Raw genomic sequence first — 25,036 nt, forward strand, 5'->3', positions numbered from 1 at the left:
GAGGTGGCGCCCCCTCTTGGCAAAGCCTGGCCTGCAATGTCAGAGTCCCCACCAGCATCACAGAGCCCGGCAGAGAAGGCTGTGTTCGAAGCTGAGCGGTAACTTCACAGTTGGCTAGACGAGCAGGAGTGGGATAGTTGAGGTGCTGGGAACGGCCAGGACAGAGAACGGAAGGCACCAGCCGTATAACTGAAGTGCAGCTAACTCTCGCCTCCGAGAGTCTGGCTACTGGCGAAGACTGTGGACGTGGTCCGCCCAGGCGCTAGGGAGCCGGTGCAGGCCTCTGAGCAGGCGAAGGCTGAGGGCTGAGGCCTCGGGCTTGGTGCCCAGGCGGTCAGCGTGGAGACGGCATGGGCATCCGAGGCGGATGTCCGGGAGGAGAGGACCCAGGTCCAGAGGGGGATTCGGGCGCCCAGCACTCGCGGCGGCCACGGTGTGAGGTGGCCGAGGCCCTAGCTGGAGGGGGCCGCGGACCCGCCGGGGGAGCCCCTCCTGGAGGCGAGGCGAGCCCTGAACCGGTTCTGAGACGCTCTTCTCCAGTCCGAAGCCCCTTCGGACTTCCTCTCCCGGCCGGCCTCGCCCCCCGGTGTCCCCGAGCTTCCTCCGTCGGACCGACCCCTCCCCAGCCTTCCCCTCCGCGCACCGTCGTCCTCCTCGGCCCGGCGGCCTCTCCCGCGTCCGGGCCGCGGCGACCGGGCCGCAGGGGGAGAGGAGCGAGCCCGGCCCGCCGCCCGCAGAGGGAGGAGCCGGGCCGCGGAGGAGGCGGGGCGCGCGGAGCGGCCGCGGCATGGAGCGAGCCCGGCGCGCCCGGGAGCGCAGCCCCGCGGCCCCGGAGCCCTGAGCGGGCGCGGCTCGTGCGCTGGCGGGAGCGGGCCGGGCGCGGCGGCGCGGCCCATGGAGCGGCCCCGGGCCGGGCCCCCGGCGGGCGGGCGGGCGGCGGCGGGCGGCGGGCGGCGGGCGCTGCGGCGGCGGCTGCGGTGAGGCCGGCGGCGGGGCCGGGCCGCGCGCCATGGAGGCCCCGGGCGCCGGCTTCGCGTGCCCGCTGCCCCCCGGCATCGCGTCCGTCACCTACGTGTTCGTCTACAGCCCGAGCGGGCCCGGCGGCCCCGGCGGCCCCGGCGGCCCCGGCCCCGGCCCGGCGCCCCCCGCGCCCCCCGCGCCGCCGCCCCGGGGCCCGAAGCGGAAACTTTACAGCGCAGTCCCCGGCCGCAAGTTCATCGCCGTGAAGGCGCACAGCCCGCAGGGCGAGGGCGAGATCCCGCTGCACCGCGGCGAGGCCGTGAAGGGTGAGGGGGCGCGGGGGGCGGGGTCGCGGGCGGCGCGGCGCCGGGCCTCCCGGGGCGCGGGGCGTTCTCGCGGCCGCGGCGGGCCTGTCGTCAGGGGTGTCCCCGGGAACTCTGAGCCGCCGCGGTCATCATGGGCTGTCTGTGCCGCTGGGGATCCCTTGTGTCGCTGTGCAGGGAGGGCTGTTTGTCTTCTCGGAGCTCCTGTCATGGGGGCCCCTCTCCGTCCTCCGCCGGCTTGGGCTCCCCAAAATGTCACCACAGGGCTCCTCTCCTCACGGGGGTGTTTCTGGGTCGTTCTGGGGGCTGGCGGTGTCGGGGTGCTCATGTTCGTAGGACCCTATCCTGTTACAGAGCTTCCTTGAATTATGGGGTTCCTGTGTCACTTCTGGGACTTTCTTCATTGGAAACGCTTGTGATATGTGGAATTCTCTGCCCGTTCTGTGGGTGTCTGTAATGAGGGGATCCTGTGCCGTGACAAGCTCCTCCCATTATGGGGTCTCTGTTATCACGGGGGTCCACCCCTCAGGAGTACCCTCTGTCCAGGGAGCCTGAGGAAGAAGCAGTCGTGTTGGCCAGCTCTCCATGGTCCATCATGGGGCCCAGTCTCCTGGCCACAGCACAGTGACCCTTAGCTCTTGGCAGTGACCCCTGGGATGGGCACCAGAGCAAGGATGAGCGTTGGTTCAAGAGCAGGGGCGAGAGCGGGCAGGAGCAGGACTGTGGCCCCTGCCCCTGCCTCCTGCCCCCCTCGAGTGTGTCCATCTGCGCGTCCCTGTGTCCCCCACGTGCCCATCCTGTGCTGTGCCCATCTGTTCCTTCCTCTCTTCCGTGTGGATCCCAAAATTTTCCCAGGGAAAAAGCCAGGAGGATGGAGGGAGGGAAGGGAAGAGGAGGAGAGAGACGGGAAGGTTGGGTGGTGATAGTGGAGACGGTGGTCAGGGGCGGAGGGCGGCCAGGTGGGCTCCGGCTGCGCCCCCCTGCCCTGACAGCCTGTCTGGCTTCTGTCCCCCCAGTGCTCAGCATTGGGGAGGGCGGTTTTTGGGAGGGGACCGTGAAAGGCCGCACGGGCTGGTTCCCGGCTGACTGCGTGGAGGAGGTGCAGATGAGGCAGTATGACGCCCGGCACGGTGAGTGACCCCTGCTTCCCTGGATGGCTCCTGAGGGTCCCTCCTCTTCCAGCTTCTCGTTGCTCTTGCTTGGAGGCAAATCCAGATTATATTCACAGAGAAAAGACTAGAACAAATTCACACACACAGAAGTAGATGCAAACTCGTGTACATGACAGACGTGCCACGTAGCCCACACTCGCCAGCACACTCGTGCACATCTGGAGACACTTGTGGCATGCCCACAGCATGCACTCGTGTGAACGTGCACCAGCCTGGGATCCCCCATGCGGCCCTCGTGACCACAGTCCTCCCCAGACAAGGTTCTCCCATCAGCGCTGGGTACTTGGAGTGTGTGACCGCTGTGTGGCTGGCAAGCAAGTAAAGAGGTCAGTGTGAGAAAAGAGGCGTCATTCCAAAGTGGACAGATTGTCCAAGTGGGCAGTGCAGGGAGGCCTGGGCCGGCCAAGAGGAAACGAGGCCAGCTGGGCCCAGAGGGGCTGTCATGGGTGCCCCGGGGCCAGGACGGTCTAAAGGCAGCAGGTGGGGGACAGCTACATCCTTAGCCGGCAGGGAGGACGTGGGGGCAAAGGTCGTGGCTCCTGGGGCTGGTTAGCAGCCTCCGTGTGACCCGGCTGGTCACCTGCACCTCCAGGAAGGAGCCCTCCGGGTGCTGGGATGTGAGGTGATCTTGCCAGTAGAAAGGAGAGAACTGGTCCTTTCAAACCCCAGCCAGAGCTGACTGCAAGCCCTGGAGGCCTCTCTACCCACAGGTATTTCTGGCCCCAAGAGCTAGTGGGACAGGGGAGCCCCCTCCTGAGTGGTGGCTCGTGGTGGTCACTAATGGTGTGTCTGGACCCAGGGTGCACACATCTGTCTTTCTGCACACGAGGGGCTCAGACCCAGCATTGCCATGCTTCCTTATCCTGGGTTGAGAATTTCCCCAGGGCAGCCCACCCCGTGTGGCCTGGGCCTCTGCCCTGGGTGGAACGTGGCTGCTCATCCACTCCTGGGCAGGATTCTTTACTCTTACCCTTGGCTGTTCACCCCCTTGCTCTGATGGCTCTCCTTGTGGCTAGGAGCCTGGAAGGGACATGACCCCCTCTAGTCTGCCCGGGGTGGGCAGGTGGGGTGGTGTGTTGAGGCGGAAAATGATTTCAGCAGTTTGGGCGCTGGTACCAACTGTGGATAGGAGAGGCGGGAGGAAGCCTCCAGACCTGCCTAGGGAGGAGCCCTCTGCTCCCCCATAGGGTGGGGAATGAAGGTTCTAGTTGGAGAGCTGTGTGGGTCCAGGGGCAGCTGGAGCTGAGTCTGAAGCTGGGGAGGAAGGGAGAGAGGTCTCGACTGAACTCAGAATTTGAGAACAGCTAACGTTTCTTAGGTGCTTGGCATGTGCTCGATGCTATGCTGGGAGCTGGGATCACAGGGGCTGGCTCTGTGCCGAGCGAGGAGCAGGTGTGTGCCGTGCTCCAGCAGGCATGTTGTGGTGTGACTGTGATGGCGTGAGCCCAGGGAGGCTCCCTGAGTTGGTTGAAGGAGTCAGAGAGGGCTTTTAAGCAGAGGGGTTGTTTGGACTGAGCCTTGGAGGGTGGCTGGGGCTCGCCAGGGGGGTCAGCTGACGGGGTGAGGCAGAGCCTGTGAGCCAGAGTGTGGCGTGGCCCGCTGCATCTGCACGCGCTGGCCCCCAGCGTGCTCCGAGCAGCGTCAGGATGCCTGGCGCGGTTTTCCGCTCTTTTACATCTAAGAGTTCTCCAGTCCATCCCAGCAGGCCTGAGAGGTGGAGACAGTCGTTAGTCCATCTCTGGGAGGGTGGGTTCCACAGTTCGAGGAGCAGAGTCTTGTTTGCAGTGCAGGCAGTGGGCTGCAGGGTCTGTGCTGTACCCGCCACACTGCACGGGCTCTGGTGTGAGTGAGCCTGAATGGGGCGGGGGCGGAGCTGGAGGCAGGGGTCCTGGGACCAGGGCCTTTAGTTCCTGGCGGTGTCATAGGAGGCGGAGTCTGGGGGAGGGGGTTGCTGTCCTGATTGTGCCTTTCATTTAGGATTCATTTAGGATTAATTTAGGAGATGGAGTGGGGTGGGGGGGGTGGGGCAGGGCTGGGCCTGGGTTCTGGAGAAGGGAGAGGCCACAGAATAGACTGCTGAGGGGCCTGTAGGCCTCTGGGCAATGGTGTGGCCCCTGGACGAGGGCTGGGGCTCTGGCCTGTGCAATCAGAAGGTGCCAGAAGGTACTGGGTAGGTGGGAGCGTTTCATAGGTTGGCGGGGAGACAGGCCTGCCAGGCTGCCCGCTGGCGGGTGGGAATCACCTCTGTCCTCACCTGCAGGCCTGGCCCAGCTGCTCTGGACAGAGTCTCTGGTCTGGGACCCAAGGGCTGAGTTCTGCCAGAGGTGAGAGGGCAGCCCAGGAACACAAACCTGCTTCCAACAGGCCCAGATCCAAAGAAGGATCTGTTTCTGAGACTGGAGCAGGGACTTCGAGGCCAAGGAGGGGACACTGCCAACACGTGTGGGCCGGGCGACACCCGTGGTCTGCAGAGCGCAGCTCCCACGGTGCCTGTCTGGGGGGAGGGAGCAGGTGCAGGCAGGGAGGGTGAGCTGCTGGGGCAGGGCGGGGCGGCCCTGGGTCTTCTGGCGGCTGGTGTGGGGCCCCGGGCTGTGGCTCTGCTGGCCCCCCCGCCTCCTCTTTTCCTTCCAGTCCTTGGGCGACCATGCTGTGTGTTTTCATTTTAGCTGGCTTTTATGTGTCTGATTAATAAAACTGGAAAATGAATTTGCGTTATGTAATAAATATACTGTGTTTGGTCGATAAATATAAAAATAGGAGGCCAGTGATCTGCAGAGGTTCTCTTTTTTGGAGGGTGGGGGCGGTCCTTCTGCAGGCAGGCACTGTGAACGTTTCCAGAGTTGGGTCAGTGTGGAGATGGGTGCGGTGGAGGGCAGAGCGGTCTGGGCCCCCCCAGAGCTGGGCGAGGCCTGGCTTTGGGGTCAGCAGGGTGGTGGAAGCAGGTGTGCTGCAGAGGGGAGAGAGGCTCGAGCACTTGGGAGGGAGCCAGTGAGATAAAGCTACAGGCCGTCAGAGCCGAGGGGGCCTCCACGGTGAATTGTCCCGCTCTGTAAGGGGGGCCGAGAGGGACTGTTGACGTGCAGAGAGTCACACAAGTTAGCAGTAGGGCGCTGAAACCCAGACCAGTGCTTTTCCCGACGTCTGTGGGTTCTGAAACCCAGACCAGTGCTTTTCCCGACATCTGTCTTCTGACGGTAACACGAGCACGTCTTCCTGTCCCGCCGCTCCTCCTTCTGTCGTTTGACTCAGCCACCCGTCCTGCTGCCCAGCTGCTCATCCAGGAGCCCCCCAGCAAGCCCCCACCCTGCGCTCTCCCTCCATCCACTCATATATGCGTTTACCATTTGACCCGGCCTGTCTGTCCCTTGTGCCATCCAGCCGTCCACCAGCCAGCCAGTCAGCTGTCTACCGCTTTGCCCGCCCAGTTAGCACTCAGAACGCATGGTATGGACCACAGAAATAAACGCGGCACAGCGCCTGCCTGCAGGGAGCTCACAGTCAGTGGAGGAGACTGGCCGTCAGAACCGTGGTTCCCTCTCGGCTCTCCTTCCCCGCTGCTGTCTGTTACTCCTCTGCCCCAGCTGTCCAGGCTGCTCACTGTTCCTTGAAAACCCCAAGCTGGCACCCGACATGTGACTCTGCCCTGAACACCCCCACCCCTGGAAGGCCCTTTACCCACATAAAGAGATGCTCCCTTATGCCCTCTTTGCTTTGTTCAACTCTCCCTTCACGGTGAGGCCTTCACGTGACCACCTGGAGCTGCCGTGTCCCCATCTACTAACTTTTTCTCTCTGCTTGCCAGCACTCGACGTGTTCTGTGTGTGCCTGGTCCTTGACTCCTCTGTCTCTTCAGCTGTACAGTTTAGACTGTACACTGCACAGTGCAGAGGCTTCTTTCTGTTCTTTGCTGTATTTGCAGAGCCTGGTGCATAGTAGGGGCTCAGGACATACTTCTTTAGCGAGTAAGTTAATCTTGAGAAATGCTACGCTGGTAGAGAATCAGGGAGGAGCTGAGGGATGAAACCTGAGGTGGCGGGGCTGCAGAGCTGGAGCAGAGGTCCTGGGAAGCCGGAAGCAGGAGCGGGCGCAAGGGTACTGGGGAGTCCAGCGCGCAGGCCGCGGGAGAAGTCCGTCTGGAGCAGAGCGGTTGTGGCTAGAGGTGTGGCCTGGGACCTGCTGGCTTGCAGGACATCAGCAAGGCCGAGCTGGGGTAGCAGGTAGCTGGCCAGCTCTGCAGGGAGAGCACAATGGGGTGAAGCTCTGTGGGAGGCAGTGAGAGCAGGCAGGGGGACCCGCCCCCCAAACCTGGACCCCTCCCTGCCCACTCAGAGAAACGGTCCCGAGCAGAAGCCCCATGAGGGTGAGCATCCCTGTGGTGAGGGACACACTGACGACACAAGGTTGCCTCCAGGCCAGAGCATAAGAGTATGTAGCGTGACACCTGCACTTGCACACACAGACCTGCACACGCACTGCCATGTGTGTGAGCACAACAGCTGCACGTGACTGCAGGTCACACAGACATGCGCCTGTTTGAACACAGCGCTTGGACACGGCTCCAGGCCACTCCCGTGTGCGTGCTCACCTTCTCTGCCCTGAGTTTCCGGCTTGTCGGCTCTCCCTGTGGTTGCCCTCCTGTGTGCGTGCTCACCTTCTCTGCCCTGAGTTTCGGGGCTTGTCGGCTCTCCCTGTGGTTGCCCTGGCCTTGTTTGGTCTGCTCTGTGCAGCCACTCAGGAGAAGGGTGAGCCACAGCCCCTGCCCATTCTGGACCCTGGACCCTTTCCTGCATGGTCCCCTCAGCCTTCTTACCTTAGGACTGCTGGGCCCAGTACCCCAGGCTTTGGACCCCTATCCCCATGTGGGCACAGCCAGGCCAGGGGCAGGTGTGTGGGCAGAGGCTGGTGGCCCGCACAGGTGAGGGGGGTTCAGGCCAGCTGGAGGGTCAGACCCTCCGTCAGCTCCTCAACCTCCCCTCAGAAACCCGGGAGGACCGGACCAAGCGGCTTTTCCGCCACTACACAGTGGGCTCTTACGACAGCCTCTCTGCACACAGGTACGGAAGGGGCGGGTGGGCCGGCGCGCGACGGGGTGACGGGGGGAGGCCCCGGGGAAGCAGTCAGCGGGGCGGGGTGGTGCCCAGCCTGCGCGTCTGCTGCCTCCCCGGTCAGTCCAGGGACGACTCCCAGGGTGGGCGCTGCCCATGGCCCCCGTCTGGGGCACCTGGGGGGTGTTCTTCTCACCTCTCCATTTTCCTTCATCAGTGACTATGTCATTGACGACAAGGTGGCTGTCCTGCAGAAACGGGACCACGAAGGCTTTGGTTTTGTGCTCCGGGGGGCCAAAGGTAATGACCAGGGGGGTGTCCCGCTGGCGATGCTCACCTCCTGCCTGGCCTCTGCCCCCTTCCTCCCCCAGGGCCCGCTCCCTTCCTGTCTCCCCGCCGTGACTCTCTATTCTGGGTTTGGGATGTTGGTAGGAGGACGCAGTTCTGTTCCCTCCCTGATTTTCGGGGCCTCTGCTGAGGGTGTCTAATGGAGTAGGGGCCTTTCTGGTGGGGTGTGGGGTGGGCCTCTCAGAGGGGTGCGTTCCGGATTGCCGGGCCGGCTCTTCTTGCCCTGGGCAGCCCTGTGTGCGGCCGTCCAGCCCAGGCCGGGCACTGGAGGACTGCCCTGGCGGCGCCCGCGTTGACCGCCCCCGCCCCGCCCCACAGCAGAGACTCCCATCGAGGAGTTCACGCCCACGCCGGCCTTCCCTGCGCTCCAATACCTCGAGTCGGTGGATGTGGAGGGCGTGGCCTGGAGGGCAGGGCTGCGCACGGGAGACTTCCTCATCGAGGTGAGGCTGGGCCTTCCCCGTGCGCCCGTGGGTGCCGGCCTCCAAGCCCGGAGGCCTCACTGGACCCCCACCCCGGCCCTGGCCGTCGCAGGTGAACGGCGTGAACGTGGTGAAAGTCGGACACAAGCAGGTCGTGGCTCTGATCCGCCAGGGCGGGAACCGCCTCGTCATGAAGGTGGTGTCAGTGACCAGGAAGCCGGAGGAGGATGGGGCTCGACGCAGAGGTGAGTGTTGGGTTCCCCTTCTGTCCCCTGACCTTAGACCTTTGACCCCGGGCCTACGCTCCTCTCCTCGCAGCACCCCAGACTGCTGACCTCAGGGGCCTGAACCTAGGCGAACACCCACGTGCGTGGCCTGGGTACCCATCCCTGACGTCAGACAGCCAGCCCTGCCCCAGCTTCTGACCCCTGACCCCAGGTTGCCCTCCTAAGATTCCTGCCCCGTCCTTCCCGGTGCCCCCCAGCCCCTGGCATGGAAGAGCCCTCCTTCCCAACGCTGCCAGCAGCTGCCTGGAGGCCGGGGTTGCCATGGCAACTGTGAGGTTGACGCTGCCGCCGCCGCCGCCGCTTATTGTCGGAGGGAAGGGGGAGGCGGCACCTGCGGGAACAGGAAAAGCGTCTTCTCCCCGCGCCGGCGCCGCCCGGGCTGTGCCGCCCGCCGCCCCTGCCCAGGCCCTGGCCTGGCTGCCCACACCCCGGCCCCCAGAGGGGCAGTGGCCTCCGGGGCCTGGGGGAGCCCTGGAGCGGCAGGAGCCCGGCTCGCGGGAAACCCCTCCCAGCCCCCACCCCATGGCTCTGGGGTCCCCCGCTCAGCCCTTGAAACTGCAGCCTGGGTCCCTGGCCGGGGCCGGCTGGCCTGTGAGCTCCCTGGGGCCCTGACCGCCTCCTGAGGCCCCAGCGGCCCTGGCCCAGCCTGACCTTCAGCCCCGCCGAGCTCCCAGCACCATGAAGAAGTTTGCATCCAGCCGCAGCCTCAACAAGATCCTGGCTCAGTGTGACTCGTCCTCCCGGGAGTACGAGGAGATCCAGGCGGTGGAGCGCAGGTGGCACCTGCACCTGGCCACGCCACGCTGCCTGCTGCTAGACAGGAGGTCCAAGGCCTCCCTCTTCTTTGCAGCCCCGCCGCCCCCTAAGAGAGCCCCCAGCACGACGCTGACCCTGCGCTCCAAGTCCATGACAGCAGAGCTTGAGGAGCTTGGTGAGCGGCGGGGCAGGTGGGGGGCAGACAGCCCGGGGTGGGGGGCCGGGTGGGGGAGCTGGCCAGACTCAGGCAGAGACAGAAGGGAGGACGGATGGACGGACGGATGTATGGATAGGTCAGAGGTAAATGCGTGGGTGCTGGAGTGGTCGGGGAACTGGGCTGAAGAGGGAGGCGGTGTGTGGCTGGACTGGGGGCTGAGCGGCAAGGTGACAGGGCTGGAGACGGACCTGGGGTGCCCAGGTCTGGGGTAGGGGAGCAGGGCCTGGCCGCCTGTGTGCTTGCCTGCATGTGCGCGTGCTGCTCCCGGCCCCCCACGCCTCCCGTGTGACTTTGCTCCTTCATTTCATCCAAGTGAGGAGAGGGGCCCTGAGCTTTGCTCCAGGCGCTAACTGTGTGGTCGGTGCCTCCCTAACCCTCTTAGCACCTGCTTATGCATCCGCTAAGCAGGGTAGTTACAGTGAGCTGCTGACCTCACAGGGCCGTGGGAACATTGCTGGTACAGTGATGGACCAGGCCCTCGAGTGGCTGGAGGCAAAGAAGAGTGTGTTGGGGCTTTGATGGGCATGTGGGGGCCACAGTCCCAGGATGGCCAGTAGTAGCCTCATCACTGGCGTGCTCAGATATACATGACCACGTCCTGACCTGTGGACAGTTAATAGTGGTCATGCCCTAACTTGTATGACTGTGAATATCTTCATCATGGCATGTTCTAACATACACAGCTGCTAACATGCTCTATCCTTCTCTAATCTGGACTCAATCCTAGTCTGGTTCCAGCCATAGGAGGACCCTGACTCTGGTCCTAAGATGAGCTGTGACCCCGTGCTGGGCACAGGAAGGGCCTTGATCATGGTTCTAGACTGAGCCCCAACCCTGGTCTCAGGCTTGGTTCTGCCCCAGCTGTAGAAAGAGCCCTTACCTGTCCCCTGAAATTATTTCCCACTTTCCTCATGGACTGACCCCTGACCCAGTCCTTTGCTGAGCCACCCCCTTCCGAGCAGGTGCTCTTGACTGCAGTTTGGTTCAGTGGAGAGGACAGCCACCAAGACAGATTGAGCTGACGTGGCCAGGACTGTCTTCCCATAAATATTCTGAATAAAGCAAAACTTTAAAAAATACACAGCCAACTCAAAATGAAGGGAGAGGAATTTCCCAGTTCTCAAAAATGAAGAGAGAAATCAGAGCCAAGAGTGTGAGAGGAAGCTGATGCTTCCATAATCCATGAGGTCCTGGGACAGATACAGATCCTGAGGGCAAGGGATCAGGGCTCTGATGCCGCTACAAAGCCCGAGAGATGTGGAGAAGCTAAAGCCAAGCCCCAAACTGGAATTAGCCTCAGAAGAGCTAGGGATCATAGAAAAATGTGAGAGAGACAAGTCACGGTGTTTAAACACCAAGTTTGACAGAACTCATAAGGCAAGAACAGGACAGTGAGAAAAATAAGCAGATTTTGAGAGGATTCCTAAAGAACTGTTACTGAAACAAAGTTTAGCCACTGAGATTTAAAAAATCCGTGCCTGGGGAACAGTATACTGACCTACCCGAAGGAAGGAACTATGAATTGAATGATAAATCTGAGATTGCCCAAAATTCAGCGTAGAAAGGTAAGGAGATGGGAATCATCAAAGAGCAGAGAAGGGACATGGGGGACACCCCGGCAGCCTGAATAAGGTCCCGGGGGGCAGGGCGACAAAACTGAGGAAGAGGCACTATTCGGAGAGTCGATGACTGAGAACTTGCTGAGATTGAGCAAGGACATGAGAGCCCAGTTTGCAGGAGCCTGAGTCTGAAGCAGTGAAGTGAAAACAGCTGCCTCTGGTAGTAAGAGTTCACGGCACCACCGATGAGAGGGAGACTCTTAACTGCCAGAGAACGATGACTTAGGAAGGAACAGGGGTCAGACTGACAGCAGAGGCATCGGCAGCAGCAGCAGGTTCTGGAAGACGATGGACAGTAACTTCAAAGCCTACAGTCAGAATGCTTTTCCACCTGGAATTCTGTGTCCAGTAAACTCCTCAGTCAAGAGTAAGGGAGAGAGGTGGGTGGAGTCTGGGCCCCAGGGTCACAGGGGTCTGAGACTAGTCATGGGGAGCTGATCCATCACACTGATTGAGGCTCCAAACGGATCGATAGACCGATGCCAGTCAGCAGTGGATGTGGCTAGACCCCACACTAGGCTCTGCTGGGTGGTTCCCAGAAGTCTCCTGCCAGAGGCCCTGTTCAGCTGCACGTTCAGAAGGGATCCTTCCCGCTTTGCACAAAGAGGTGCTTGGACAGCCTGTCATCCAGGGACTCAGGGACTCTGACCTGCAGAAACAGAACTGCCTTTTGCTTTCTGGGCTGCTTCTGTCTGCAGAGACCAGTGCATGGGAGAAGAGCCTCCTTCCTCTCTGGTCTGGATGTTTCCTCTGCTGCCTTCTGACAGGGTTGCTCCGCAGACCCGTCTTCCAGAGGGAAGGGACCCACTCTTGCGGTCTGAGGTCAGATCCTTCCACCAGGTTTTCCTGAACAGAGTGTGGGGAAGGGGAAGGGACAGCTTCGCACAGAGCCTCCGTGCACACTGCTGAGTGAGGGGTCGCAGTCTTAGCTGAACTGGACCCAAGCTCTTCCTGTGGCCCTGTTGTGAGAAGGGCCTGGGTGGCCGCTCCTGCCCCCAGAGACAGTTGTTCTGGGGAGCCAGCCCACTTGCTGACCTTCTCCTGACACATATGGTTTGAGAAAGCCAGGCTGGCATCAGGGTCTTCTCAGGTGCCTAAGCAATCATCCCATGATTCACTGTGCCTTTAAAAGGAAAGGGCGGATAGGGCCCTTAGGTGTCCTGCAATCTATCGAGACGAGGACCTGAACATGTGGGAAAAAATGAAAATAATGAGGCCACAGAAGCAGCAGGTGGCCAGGAGGGGGCTCAGACCACGTGGCGCCTTGCTGTTCAGAGGGTCCTCAGGAGGAAGAGGAAGGGAGGTGTGTCCTAGGGGTGGTGTCCCAGCAGAGGGGGCTGAGGAGGCTGGCAGAAGTTGGGCTAAGAGGAAGGGGTTGGGTAGGGACTCTCCTGTGAGAAGAAGCGAGGAGGGGGAGGTGGGGGCCGAGCAGGACCTCTCAGTCACCGCGTGCTCAGCGCGTAGCTCCGGCCACGGGCATCCTGGGGCAGTAGAGGCCAGAGGGGCCCCGAGGGGCCAGAGCACCTCCGGTTCATCCTCTTTCTCATAAGAAGCCTGGAACTGCTGGGTTCCTTTCTCTTTTGGGATGAGACTGTCAGGGCAGCTGCCGTGCCGGGGGTGCGCCCTGACTGGCCATGGTCCGGCAGACACACTGACCTGCCCGTTTTGGAAACATACTTCAGCAATGCTCATGGGCGACCCTTGCACCATTGATGGTCTCTGAAGTGGGTTTCTATGAGGTTCGGCCTCTTTTCTGAACAAACGTTTGATTCAGCCCAGTACGATTCAGTCGTGCATCCACGTGCGCACGTCTGCATGTGTGTGTGGATGTGCACAAGCATGTGTGTGTGAGCGTGTGTGTGCATGCACACGGCACTGTCCCTGCTTGTGTTCCCACCTTGAATTTCCTGTACCAGCTCGGCATTTGGGTGGGTGTACCACTCACAACCTGACGGGGATACAGCCTGGGGTGGGGGAGGAGGGTGGCAGTCGGGGGTGGAGCCCAGGTGCCGAGGGACAAAGTCTGCCTCTCACCCCATTTACTCTGTTTCTTGATTCCAAGCCTCCATTCGGAGAAGAAAAGGGGGTGAGTCATCTGCTGTGCCCCAGGCCCAGCTTTGCCTGACCCCTGGTGAGGGAAGGTGTGTCCAGTCGGGGGGTCTGGAGGCCTATGCTGTGCCCTCCTGTTTAGGGGCACAGTAGAGACCTGGGAAGGGTCAGATGGGCTGGGCTGGGCTGGTGAGTGTAGCCACAGGCCCTGGGGGCTCGGGCGGGCTGGGCGGCGGTGTGAGGGCGTGGGAGTCTGAGATAGAGCTAGAAGGGCCCCCCAGGGGAAGCCACAGGCTGTGCCAGGCCTGGAGCGGAGGAGGGACTCCGGGGGGCCAGCCGAGGAGCTCTCTGGGGCACGGAGTGGCTGGGCCGGTGGGGGCGGGGGCCCGGGTCCTCAGCCCGAGCCTGGGTTCTTTTCTGGGACTCCTGTGGCTGGTGCGTGGGTTCTGTTTCTGCCCTGGCCTGTTGTGGGGTTCAGGCGAGTGCTGACATCCTTTCGGGGCAGGGATCTGGGCCCCGCAGCTGGGTGGCCTTCAGCACCCCGTTCTTCCCGTCAGGCTGCCCCCCATCCTTTGAGCCTCCTTCCTGCACGTCCATGTGTCTGGCCTGGCTGCTCCAGGCACAGCATCCATGGGCGGAGAGAGGCTGGGCCTGGGTGCTGAGTTCCCGCGTCTGCCGGCCCCACCTGTCAGGTGGCCGTGGGCCTGTCTGCTGCGCGGCCGTGCACGCCGGATGGGAGCCTGCGAGGGCTTGGCTGTGTGTGTCCTGACTCGTTTGTGCCTGGTCCCCCCCAATTCCTGGGTCTGCTGGGCGTTCCCTGTGCTTGGGGCACACTCCTGCCGCAGCCCAGGTTCCCCGTGTGACCAGCGAGCTTGCCTCTGAACTTTCCCAGTCCTTGCCCAGTCCCAGGTGAAAATGCTTTCCTCAGGGTCTTTTCAAGTAGAAAGCAGATGACTCGGTCTCCTCTGAGGACACTTTTCTTCGCACCTTTGAGGCAGACACAGACGCTGTGCTAGGAATGCTTTGGTTCTGCCCTCAGCTCATTAGCGGGGCTCCCAGGGTGCTCTGCGGTGGCCCGTGTGCTGCTTCCGGTTGTAGGGGACGTGGTGGCGATTCGTCGCCCCTGAAGGCCCCTCATCTCCTCTCGCATTCCGGTCCAGAGAGATGCGTCCCCAGCTGCGTCCCTGCCGTGTCCGGTCCCCACACCCGGTGTGGCTGCGGGCAGTGAACTGAGCAGTCCCAGGGCCCCAGGCCTGCTTCCTGATGGCCTTCGTTTCTTCTTTAAGACTCTGAAGTAATTTATTTAAGAATATATTTTTTTCTTGTTTTGTTGGGGATTGTGGTCAACCTCACCAGCTTGTAGTTTGCAGAATTCTTGGTTCTTTTCCTTTTGAAAATAAGTCTTGTCTGGCCTCAGGCCCCCTTGCTGGTGGCCAGCGGTGGTTTTGCTTTGCTAACTTGCTTTGTGTCTCTGGAACTGAGTTCTTCTGGACCTAGAGATGCAGCCTGTCGATCCCAGCTCAGGTGAGCGTGCACCCTGTGTGGCACATGGAAGTATTTTCTCTCTGGTCATGTCATTCTGCCTGTGGTTTCTGGATAATCTGGGTGTGAAGTCTGGTCTCTTATTGGGTCTGTGATTTGGGGCAGCTCCTCTCCCCAGAGCTTCAGATTCTTGCTGGTGAAGTGGAGACAGTAGCTGTATCCTCTGCCTGTGGCTGCTGCAGGATGAGAGGAATCGTGTACTGTCTTCTCACGCTGGAAGTCACCAAGTGAAAAGTGAAAGTAAAAGTGGCTCAGTCATGTCCAGCTCTTTGCGACCCGTGGACTATACAGTCCATGGGATTCTCCAGGCCAGAATACTGGAGTGGGTAGCCGTTCGCTTGTCCAGAGGATCTTCCCAACCCAGGGATCGAACCCAGGTCTCCCACATTGCAGCTGGATTCTTTACCAGCTGAGCCACGAGTGACTTAGCAAATGGTGGTGATGGGGATTCAGCTTCCAAAGGGAAATCACTCATCTCATTCCAGAAGCAAAAGGAAGGCCCTTCTGATCCCCACTGCCCCTGCGGTTGCTGAGAGCTGTGCACAGGCCAAGTGGCCTGGTCTGCAGATAAAAGTGTGTTTTGCTGGTGACTCCAGCATTTGTTGAACTGCCGTGTATTTGGGGCCTAGGTTGGATGCTCAGGACATGCAGGCACGGATGGCTGTTTGCTCTCTTCTCCCCACGGGCTGTCTGGGGAGGTGAGGTGCAGAGACAAGAAGGGTTGTAGAAAGTGTGTCCTTAGTGCTTGCCTTGAGCCAGACACAGCTGCAGCCCTTTGGCCGAGTGTGCTGATTCTCACAGCAGACGCTGAAGTGGGCACCTTTTTATGTCTGTTTTATCAGATCAGGAAATCAAGTCACAAAGAGACTAGGTCAGGACAGTCAGTATACAGGATGGAGCTGGACATCTTGGAGGAGTTTATTTCCGCCCCTATGGCAGATGCTGAGCAGTGCTGGGAGGAGGTGTCATGGCTGACCACCGCACTCCCGCTGGGGCACTGCGGGCATCAGGGGACTAGTCGTAACCAGATGTGTGCTCCTGTATGGGGGGTGGGGCTCGGGGGGTTTGGTGGCTGAGTGACAGGTATGTCGCAGTGGGGCTACGGACAGCCAGGCCAGGGGGCAGCCGGGCAGACAGTGGGGCTGCCTCCCTGTCTGCTGTGTCCCGCGTGCTGGCCCTAAGTGGACCCTCTCCAGTCATCCAGACACACTTGTTTAACGGAATCTCCAAGTCATGTTGTTCGTCAAAACTACTGCTTTCTAAAATATTAAATAGCTTTAAGAGAAACGAGCAAGCAAAGGTTTTCTTTCATAACAGATTTGAAAAGAATGCCTCACGAGGGCATCAGGTTTAGGCCTCAGCCCCAGGCTGGTCCTTCTCCCTCCTAGCTTCTGGGGCAGCTTTCTGAGGGGCTGCTGGAAGCCCCTCAGCATTGCCTCTCCCCATAGGCTCTTCTTAGCACCTCCCACCCTAGATGGCGCTGCCTTTTCCAGCCGTAGGTTCTGGGGCCTCCTTATCTGCGTACAGCTATGCTTTAGGTCTCTAGCCTGGGACAGTGAACCACTGCCTACCCCCACCCTGGTTTTGGTTTATGCACATTCTTTATGGACGCTGGCTGTGCACCAGGGTCTGTTCTGGAGCTGCTGCTTGCCTCGGTGCAGTGAGGGTACAGATGGGAATAACGAAAGGGCAGCGGGAAGCTGGGAATCTCAGGGAGTCTCTGCCTCTGAACAGTCTTGCCCCTGCCATGGGTCTCCCCCTCATGGCCAGCCAGGCTTTCCTGGAGCCGTGTTCACGGGGTCACCTGGAGCCTCCCTGAGGGGAGAGGCCAGGCTGGAGTGGGGGCTGGTTCTGGCATGTGCGGGGCTTGGGTGGGACACGAGTCTCAGGCCTCCTGTCTTGGATCAGGAACGCATGCCTTGGGGAGTGAGGGCCGGGCTGGGCTGGGCGGCCTCTATCAGCAGCGCCGGGAGGACCAGCTTTGCGGGAGGCTGGGTCTGGGGCTGCGGGGGGCTGTCGCAGGCTCAGGGGCCCAGTGGCTGAGGCGGCACCTCTCTGGCTGTGCAGAGAGGCCGGACGAGATCCTGGCGGCCGCCGCGGAGCCGGCACTGAGGCCCGACATCGCGGACGCGGACTCAAGGGCGGCCACCGTCAAGCAGCGGCCCACCAGCCGGAGGATCACCCCCGCTGAGATCAGCGTGAGCCTGCCTGGCAGCTGGGGGCAGGGCCGTGGGGGGCACGGGGCCTGCATCCCCTCCCCACCGCTTGTGCATGTGGAGCGTGAGGGTCCCTCATTTGGATCCACTCCTCAGGGGTGGGGGTGAAGGGCCCCAAAGCCTCTTCCGGACACACTGGGGGCCATCTGAGCCCCCAGAACAGCCACAGTTCAACGCGTGCTGAATGCTCACTTGATGCCTCCTGCCTTTGGCAGGCTCTGTGCCCCCTGGAGCAAGGACCCCAGCCCAGCTGAGGCCACAGCATGGTGTGCCTCTGTTCCCCACCGCCCACTTCTGGGCTGTTGCCCCCCACGCCCCTCCCCCCCCCGCCTCACCGAGGCCCCCTGCCTGCCTGCTCTGTCCCTGTCTGGAAGAACCCTGCCCAGGGCTGCCTGGGTCCCACAGCTCTGCCCCTGCTCCTTGGAGGCAGGACCTGGGTCTGGCTTCTGTCAGCCACCATGGGCACCAGGCCTGCTGGAATCAGCACATGGAGGGTCTGATCTCAGGCTTAGGGGGAGGATGGGTGGGGCTGGATGGGGAACTAGGGGCCCTGGTGCTCTGGAGCCTCCATACACCCCTGCCACCCCAACTCTCACAGTCACTGTTTGAGCGCCAGGGCCTCCCAGGCCCGGAGAAGCTGCCAGGCTCCCTGCGGAAGGGGATTCCACGGACCAAGTCTGTAGGTACGGCTGGGCTGGGGGCTGCATGGGGCTGGAGGACTGGGTTGGGGGTGGAGTGGGTGCCGGGCTGGAGGCCCCTGTCTCTCCCCACCCTTCAACTGAGGTCGGCAGTTTCTCTCCGAGTCCTGCCCCTCCCTGGCGGCAGCCCAGGAATCTCATTTGTTTGTGGACGTATATGGGGGCGAGGGCATGTCAGTCCTTCACCCAACCAAGAGATACTTTGCTGAAAGATCCCCTTGAGGCTTCTCCCCGTCCCTCCCCGCCGGTGGGCACCCCGGTCCTGCCCTCCCACAGACACCGGCGTCCCCGCCTCTGGCTCTCCCGTGCCCTGCCTGGCTGTGCCCTGCAGCCCAGCACACCACACTTCTGATGCTAACGCTGCTCTGCCCTTGAACCTGCCCCCTCCCCTCTCCAGCACTCCAGCTACGTCTCTACGTCCCTCCTCTCCTTCACAGGCAGTTTTCTGCAGAAGTCCCCCTACTTGCTGTCTCCCCGCCTGCCTCTTGGCCTGGGGCAGGCCAGCTTTGTCCATATTTAAAACTGAAATTGTTCCCACCAGGGGATTCTTCCCAGGGGACACACTTGACTTTCCTGCTCCCACCTCCTTGAAGCTTTCCCCTCTAGGACTTCAAGGACAGTTGCCGTTTCCCCTTCGGTTCTCAGTCTCCATCTCTCCCCTGCGGGACGTGGATCTTTCTCGAGGCTGTGTCAGCCTCTTTGCCTTCGGCACCTAAACCCGTGGGGCCTCATTTCCCCTCACCCTTGGCCACCTCCTCTCCTGACCCCGGGCTGGATCATCTAAGAAGCCCTCCCCACCATCCCTCCCTCTCGGCATCTGGGCCCCCTAACCTCCCCACCTGTCCGTCCGTCCACCCACAGACACGTCCAGTTTTCTGTCCATCTGTTCACCCGCTGACCTTTCTGCCTGTCCATGCCTTTATTCCTGTGTGCCCGATGCCCAGCAGAGGAAATGCCTCATCAGTGCTTGCTCCAGCATGTGCTTACATGCGCGGTCCATTTAACACTTACAGTAGCTTTCCTGAGATAACACCATCAGCACCTCTGGATTGCAGATGAGGAAACTGAGGCAAAGGGGAAGAATGACCTGGCCCAGGTCACACAGCTGCCTTGCCTGCCTTCTGTTCACTCATCTGGCCAATCAGCTGCAGACTGATTGCAAACCCAATCCCTTATTCACCCCAAGGCCCTGCTGATTAGTACACACTCTATGCTGATTCTGGGCAGGGTCTGGGGACTCGGTTGGGGGAGGGGACCTGTTTGCAGACCGCTCAGCTCAGCAGTTGCATGGTGGGTATGCAGGCATATCTGCTGGGGAGGACCAGCCATGCTTGGGTGACAGGAAGGCTGGGGAGTGTGTGTGCGGGCTCAGACATGCAGGACGCCTGGGGGTTTCCGGGAGATAATGGGGTGAGTTGCTGACAGCAGTGGTCCTTCAGAGACTGCTACGGTCATTTCTCTAGGTGGAAGGCTGGGGAAGAGGGCACAGGTGACTGCTATTTTGGAGCCAAGAATCACGTCCCTCTCACCTCCCTGGCCTAAGCCCTGGGCATTCTTGTTTCCTCCTTATGCGCTGGCTGCCCCACCAAATTAGGAGTGGTGTGCTTCCTCACACACCTTGCAGCCCTACCTGGCCAGGCCTCACTGTCCTGTGCCTCAGTCTCTGAAGCCCCAGCTTGGGTCTCCCTGTGACCGCCTGCCCCAGCTTCACCCTCTGTTTACCCTCTAGTCCGCCTCTCTTGCCAGAGGGGCCTTTCTGCAGCTCAGAGGTCACCCTGCATCCCTGGAGTTGCTCCTCTGTGGGCGCTGCGGGGCCACGGGGCCCTGGGCCGTCCTCTGCTGCTTCATCTGGGGATGTTTGTCTCTGTCCCCTTCTGACTCGGCTCCGCACGCACTGTTAGCCACCCGCCGCCACTCTCTCTGGATGGCCTGTCCCTCAGCCCCGCCCAGTCCCAGCACTGACCCCCGCGGGTCCAGGCCTAAGCGCCTGTCCTCAGGCTGTGAGCCGCTCAGTGGAGGTTGCCAGCGCTTCCCTTCCCGGACACTCCTGGGCTCTGTCCACAGGGAGCGCGTCTTTCATGCTCCATGCCCTAGCCTGCCACCTGTCAGTCACTTGAATGCTGATCGAGGTGTCAAGACTCTGGGGCTCCTCACCCCTTGTCCTGTCTATGTGACCCTTGCCACACATCTCAGTCCTTGAAATGCAGGGACCTGACCCGTAAACATGAGGACCATCTAGTACCTACCTCCTAAGGCCACCCTGAGGTTCTCCCAGTGGGCTGCAGTCACATGCTGATAGTAGCTTAGGTCCTGCATCTTGAGGCTGGTGCACAAAGTGCTGGAGAAATGCCCACGGTTATTTTCTGGGCAGAGGGCCCCACCTGCTCTGCATCAGAACAGAGTCCCATTTCCACCCCAAGGCAAGTGGCTTGTCTTCACCCTGCCTTGGAGCGCGGTGTGCCAAGCCTCCTGCACCCTCCAGGAGCACGAGCTTGTCCCGCGTGGTTCCAGCTCGCGCACAAGCTGGTGGGTGTTGAGCTGCGTTTATATGCCGCGCAGGAAATGTGGCGGGGAGGAGACCCAGGCCAAACCTGGCCCAGAATCTGTGTCCAGCAGTGGGGGTGGAAGGCAGACCTAAAAATGATGATGCCGATGACAACCATAGCTGCCTTCCTTGGCTGCTTCTGGGTGCTCAGCCCTGTGCTAAAAGCCTGAAACGGCTCCACGTCACACTTCCGTGGGAGTGGACAGGGCTCCGGAGATGAGGAAACTGAGGTGTCAAGAGGTGAAGGAACATCAGACAGTAACTGGCAGGAGTGGGATTCAAGTCTTATCACACCAGAGGCCCCCAGCCCCACCACGGGCCCCGGGCTGTGCTGTTCCGCAGGCACAGGCGGGCAGCGCTATGTGGGTGGACTGGTAGCGCCATGGCGGCAGAGGGGGCGGTGGGTGGGGACAGGCGGTCTGCATGGGAACGCGGCCAGGCCCTGAGCCAGGCCAGGTGTAGATCCGCAAGCAGTCTTCCCAGAGCCCTGTGCGTCGGCTCTAAGGAGCCGCTCGTCTGCTCTCCTTGGCCTGGGCTGTTTGTCGCCTGCGGCCTAACGGAGTGCGCCTGTGGCCCAGCTGTCCACACTGCACACGGGGCACCTGGGAGGCCCCGCCAGGTTCTAGCGAGGCGGCAGGACAGGGGCAGCCCTGCGTGCTCCAGCCCTGTTCTTGCACAGACCCTAATGACACCAGAGTGAGGCAGGAGGTAGGGTTCATTTTAACTCTGTGTTGTCCACAGGAGAACTGGGGCATCGAGGGGCTCAGGGCCTGGCGTAGGCTTACACAGCCAGTCAGGAGTCAGGCTGAAACGTGGGTCACGTGCTCAGCCTGCCATCCCTCCTCTGCCCAGCCTTCCTGAATTTCTGCCACTAGGGCTACGGCAGTTCATGGGGTCGCAGAGAGCTGGACACGACGTAGTGACTGAACAACAACAAGGGCTATGGCATGACCTCCTGGCAGCCTCCCCCAGCCCAGTGCCCATCAGTTGCTAGGATGGAGCCTCTCTGGACCTGTCTCTTCCCAGAGCACCACTCACCCGGGCCTCAGCTCTCTCTTCCTGGCCACAGTCCTGCTGCCCCCTTGCCTACAGTGCATCACTCCTGCTTGGGAGAGTTCCCCCTTATATCTGACCGTCTCCCTTCCTTCAACCCCAGTTGCCACCAGGGCCTCCCAGTGACACCTGCTTATTCTGCTGCTGGTGGCTCAAGAGGAGGCCTTGCTCAATCTTGGGCGCGAAGGCCTGCTCCAGCCAGCCTCTGCCCTTCTCTGCAGTTCCGTCCCCACTGCTGGGGTAGGGGTGGAGGAGCTGCTGTCTTTGGGCCTCTCCATGGGTCAGGGTTGTAGTCTTCTCTCAGACCTCTGCTGCTGGGCCCTCCTCTCCCCTGTATTTGAACCCATCCCTCTCGCCAGTCCGCAGGGGCCCTACCAACCTGACGCCCGGCTTGAAGTGCAGAGCCTGGCATTCCGGGACCAGTCCAGCCTGAGGACCTTGCTCAGACTCCCCTGCCTCCACGTCTCCCCGTGTCTCCCTCTGCTCTGTAACCCTAGTGCCCTCACCCACGCTGACTGCAGCCTCTGGCGGGCAGGCCAGCAGCTCCAGCAGATTTGGAAGATGCCTTTGCGCCTGGGACCTGGGCTGCCCCCGGGGGTCGGGGGAGGGCAGGCGCCCGGGTCCAGAGGGGCCTCCTCGCAAGCCCTGGCCCTCAGTGCCAGGGCTGGGCTCACCAGAGCCTCTGTCTGCAGGGGAGGACGAGAAGCTGGCGTCCCTGCTGGAGGGGCGCTTCCCGAGGAGCACGTCGATGCAGGACACGGTGCGCGAGGGCCGTGGCATCCCGCCCCCTCCGCAGACCGCGCCGCCGCCCCCTCCCGCCCCCTACTACTTCGACTCTGGGCCGCCCCCCACCTTCTCTCCACCGCCGCCGCCTCCGGGCCGCGCCTACGACACCGTGCGCTCCAGCTTCAAACCCGGCCTGGAGGCGCGCCTGGGCGCGGGCGCCCCGGGCCTGTATGACTCCGGCGCGGGCCTGGGCCCGCTGCCTTACCCGGAGCGGCAGAAGCGCGCGCGCTCCATGATCATTCTCCAGGACTCGGCGCCCGAGGCGGCCGACGCCGCTCGGCCCCCGCCAGCGGCCACCCCACCGGAGCGACCCAAGCGGCGGCCGCGGCCGCCGGGCCCCGACAGCCCCTACGCCAACCTGGGCGCCTTCAGCGCCAGCCTCTTCGCGCCGTCCAAACCTCAGCGCCGCAAGAGCCCGCTGGTGAAGCAGCTGCAGGTAGAGGATGCGCAGGAGCGCGCGGCCTTGGCCGTGGGCAGCCCCGGCCCGGTCGTCGGCAGCTTCGCCAGGGAGCCCTCCCCGACGCACCGCGGGCCTCGGCCCAGCGGCCTCGACTACGGCCCCGGAGACGGCCCCGGGCTGCCGTTTGGGGGCCCGGCCCCGAGCAAGGACCGGCGGCTGGAGGAGCGGCGGCGCTCCAGCGTTTTCCTGTCCGTGGGCGCCATCGAGGGCAGCCCTCCGAGCGCGGACATGCCGTCCCTGCAGCCCTCGCGCTCCATCGACGAGCGCCTTCTGGGAACTGGCGCCACCACCACCGGCCGCGACCTGCTGCTGCCCTCCCCAGTCTCTGCTCTGAAGCCATTGGTCAGCGGCCCGAGCCTTGGGCCTTCCGGCTCCACTTTCATCCACCCGCTCACCGGGAAACCCCTGGACCCCAGCTCGCCCTTGGCCCTGGCCCTGGCGGCTCGCGAGCGGGCTCTGGCTTCCCAGGTGCCCTCCCGGTCCCCTACACCTGTGCACAGTCCCGACACCGACCGGCCCGGGCCCTTGTTTGTGGATGTGCAGGCCAGGGACTCGGAGCGAGGGCCTCTGGCCTCGCCAGCCTTCTCCCCCAGGAGCCCAGCCTGGGTTCCCGTGCCTGCGCGGAGGGAGCCCGAGAAGGCGCTCCGGGAGGAGCGCAAGTCTCCGGAGGACAAGAAGTCCATGATCCTCAGCGTCCTGGACACGTCCCTGCAGCGGCCCGCCGGCCTCATCGTCGTGCACGCCACCAGCAATGGGCACGAGCCCAGTGGGCTGGGGGCCGAAGAGCAGCGCCCTGGCACCCCGGAGCTGGCCCCGGCCCCCACTCAGTCAGCTGTGGTCGCAGAGCCCCTGCCGAGCCCCCGGGCCCAGACCCCCGGCAGTGCCCCCGCTGACCCCGGGCCCGGCCAGGGCAGCTCCGAGGAGGAGCCGGAGCTGGTATTTGCTGTGAACCTGCCGCCAGCCCAGCTGTCCTCCAGCGATGAGGAGACCAGAGAGGAGCTGGCGCGCATCGGGCTTGTGCCGCCTCCCGAAGAGTTTGCCAACGGGGTCCTGCTGGCCACGCCACTCGCCGGCCCCGGCCCCTCACCCACCACGGTGCCAGGCCCGGCCTCAGGGAAGCCGAGCAGCGAGCCGCCGCCCGCGCCGGAGTCCGCAGCAGATTCGGGGGTGGAGGAGGCCGACACGCGCAGCTCCAGCGACCCCCACCTGGAGACCACAAGCACCATTTCCACCGTGTCCAGCATGTCCACCCTGAGCTCGGAGAGCGGGGAACTCACGGACACCCACACCTCCTTCGCTGACGGACATACTTTTCTACTCGAGAAGCCACCAGTGCCTCCCAAGCCCAAGCTCAAGTCCCCGCTGGGGAAGGGGCCGGTGACCTTCAGGGACCCGCTGCTGAAGCAGTCCTCCGACAGTGAGCTCATGGCCCAGCAGCACCACGCCGCCACCGCCGGGCTGGCCTCTGTTGCCGGGCCTGCTCGCCCTCGCTACCTCTTCCAGAGAAGGTCCAAGCTGTGGGGGGACCCCGTCGAGAGCCGGGGGCTCCCTGGGCCTGAAGACGACAAGCCGACTGTGATCACCGAGCTCAGCTCCCGCCTGCAGCAGCTGAACAAAGACACCCGCTCCCTGGGGGAGGAGCCGGCCGGCGGCCTGGGCGGCCTGCTGGACCCTGCCAAGAAGTCTCCCATCGCGGCAGCTCGGTGAGCAGGGCAGTGGGGAGGGTCGGGTCCCGTCCGCCCCGCCCCGGGCTCCTCCCGTCCTTCCGTGGCTCCGCCCCCCGCCGCCCACCCCGTCCCTTCTGTCACCTGTCCATGCCACCCCGCCCTGCGCTCTCCAGTCCAAGCCTCTGTCCTTTACCTGGCCTCGTCTGTCTGAGACCCAAGGCTCTTTCAGGGGCCTGAGATGTCAGAGGCGTTCTTCTCTGCATCCCTGTTGGTGCTGGCGGTGAAGGCTGGGTGTGAGCACCTCCGCACCCTCCTGAGGCTCTGTGCCCCCGGGGATCCCCGAGGACTCTCTCTCTCTCGACCATAGGTGCCTCTACCATTAAGGGTCCTTCTGTGGTCCACTCTAAAGCTGCTGCTGCCCCCCACCCCCAGCTGTTGGACTTCTCGGTGCCCTGTGCAAACCGCTACCCACCGCCCCATCCTCTTTGTGGCCATGTGGCTGTCCCATGCGGTTGGTACCATCTTTCCTCACTGCCTTTTGAAACTTAGAGTACACTGGATCCTTTTCCTCCTAATACCCACCACCAATTTCCTGTTTTTTGCCCCAGAAACATTTCTGTCTCTCAGCACTGCCTCAGAGTCCCTCAAATACTGATTCCTGTTCGTGATTTTCACAGTGCATTAAGAAGCCATTAGGTGAAAAGCATCCTCTCTCTCTGCACCTCCATCTGCTTCTTCCCCCTACCTTACCCGTTCCTCTGGCCTCCCCGCCCACCCCCTACATGACCTAGGCCATGTGGTGCTCTGGACGTGGGCGAGGGGCTGGGGGGCTGCTGTGGCTCAGAGTCAGCTGCCACAGCCTCCGGGCTCA

General features: G+C 62.4%; 1 protein-coding gene across 1 annotated transcript in view; it reads left to right on the top strand.

The window, feature by feature from the left end:
• The window catches only part of SHANK3 (SH3 and multiple ankyrin repeat domains 3), a 47,434-nt gene that overhangs the window by 13,190 nt on the left and 9,208 nt on the right, over positions 1-25,036 (top strand). Inside the window, exons 11-21 of the mRNA XM_068970961.1 lie at positions 1,087-1,286; positions 2,300-2,413; positions 7,434-7,509; positions 7,718-7,800; positions 8,167-8,291; positions 8,383-8,515; positions 9,408-9,488; positions 13,212-13,235; positions 16,808-16,938; positions 17,555-17,639; positions 21,945-24,201. Of these exons, the coding sequence (XP_068827062.1) occupies positions 1,087-1,286; positions 2,300-2,413; positions 7,434-7,509; positions 7,718-7,800; positions 8,167-8,291; positions 8,383-8,515; positions 9,408-9,488; positions 13,212-13,235; positions 16,808-16,938; positions 17,555-17,639; positions 21,945-24,201 (3,309 nt within the window). The remainder of the gene's footprint in view (positions 1-1,086; positions 1,287-2,299; positions 2,414-7,433; positions 7,510-7,717; positions 7,801-8,166; positions 8,292-8,382; positions 8,516-9,407; positions 9,489-13,211; positions 13,236-16,807; positions 16,939-17,554; positions 17,640-21,944; positions 24,202-25,036) is intronic.

This window comes from Capricornis sumatraensis, chromosome 4 (genome assembly GCF_032405125.1).
Source record: "Capricornis sumatraensis isolate serow.1 chromosome 4, serow.2, whole genome shotgun sequence".
Classification (NCBI taxonomy): Eukaryota; Metazoa; Chordata; class Mammalia; order Artiodactyla; family Bovidae; genus Capricornis; species Capricornis sumatraensis.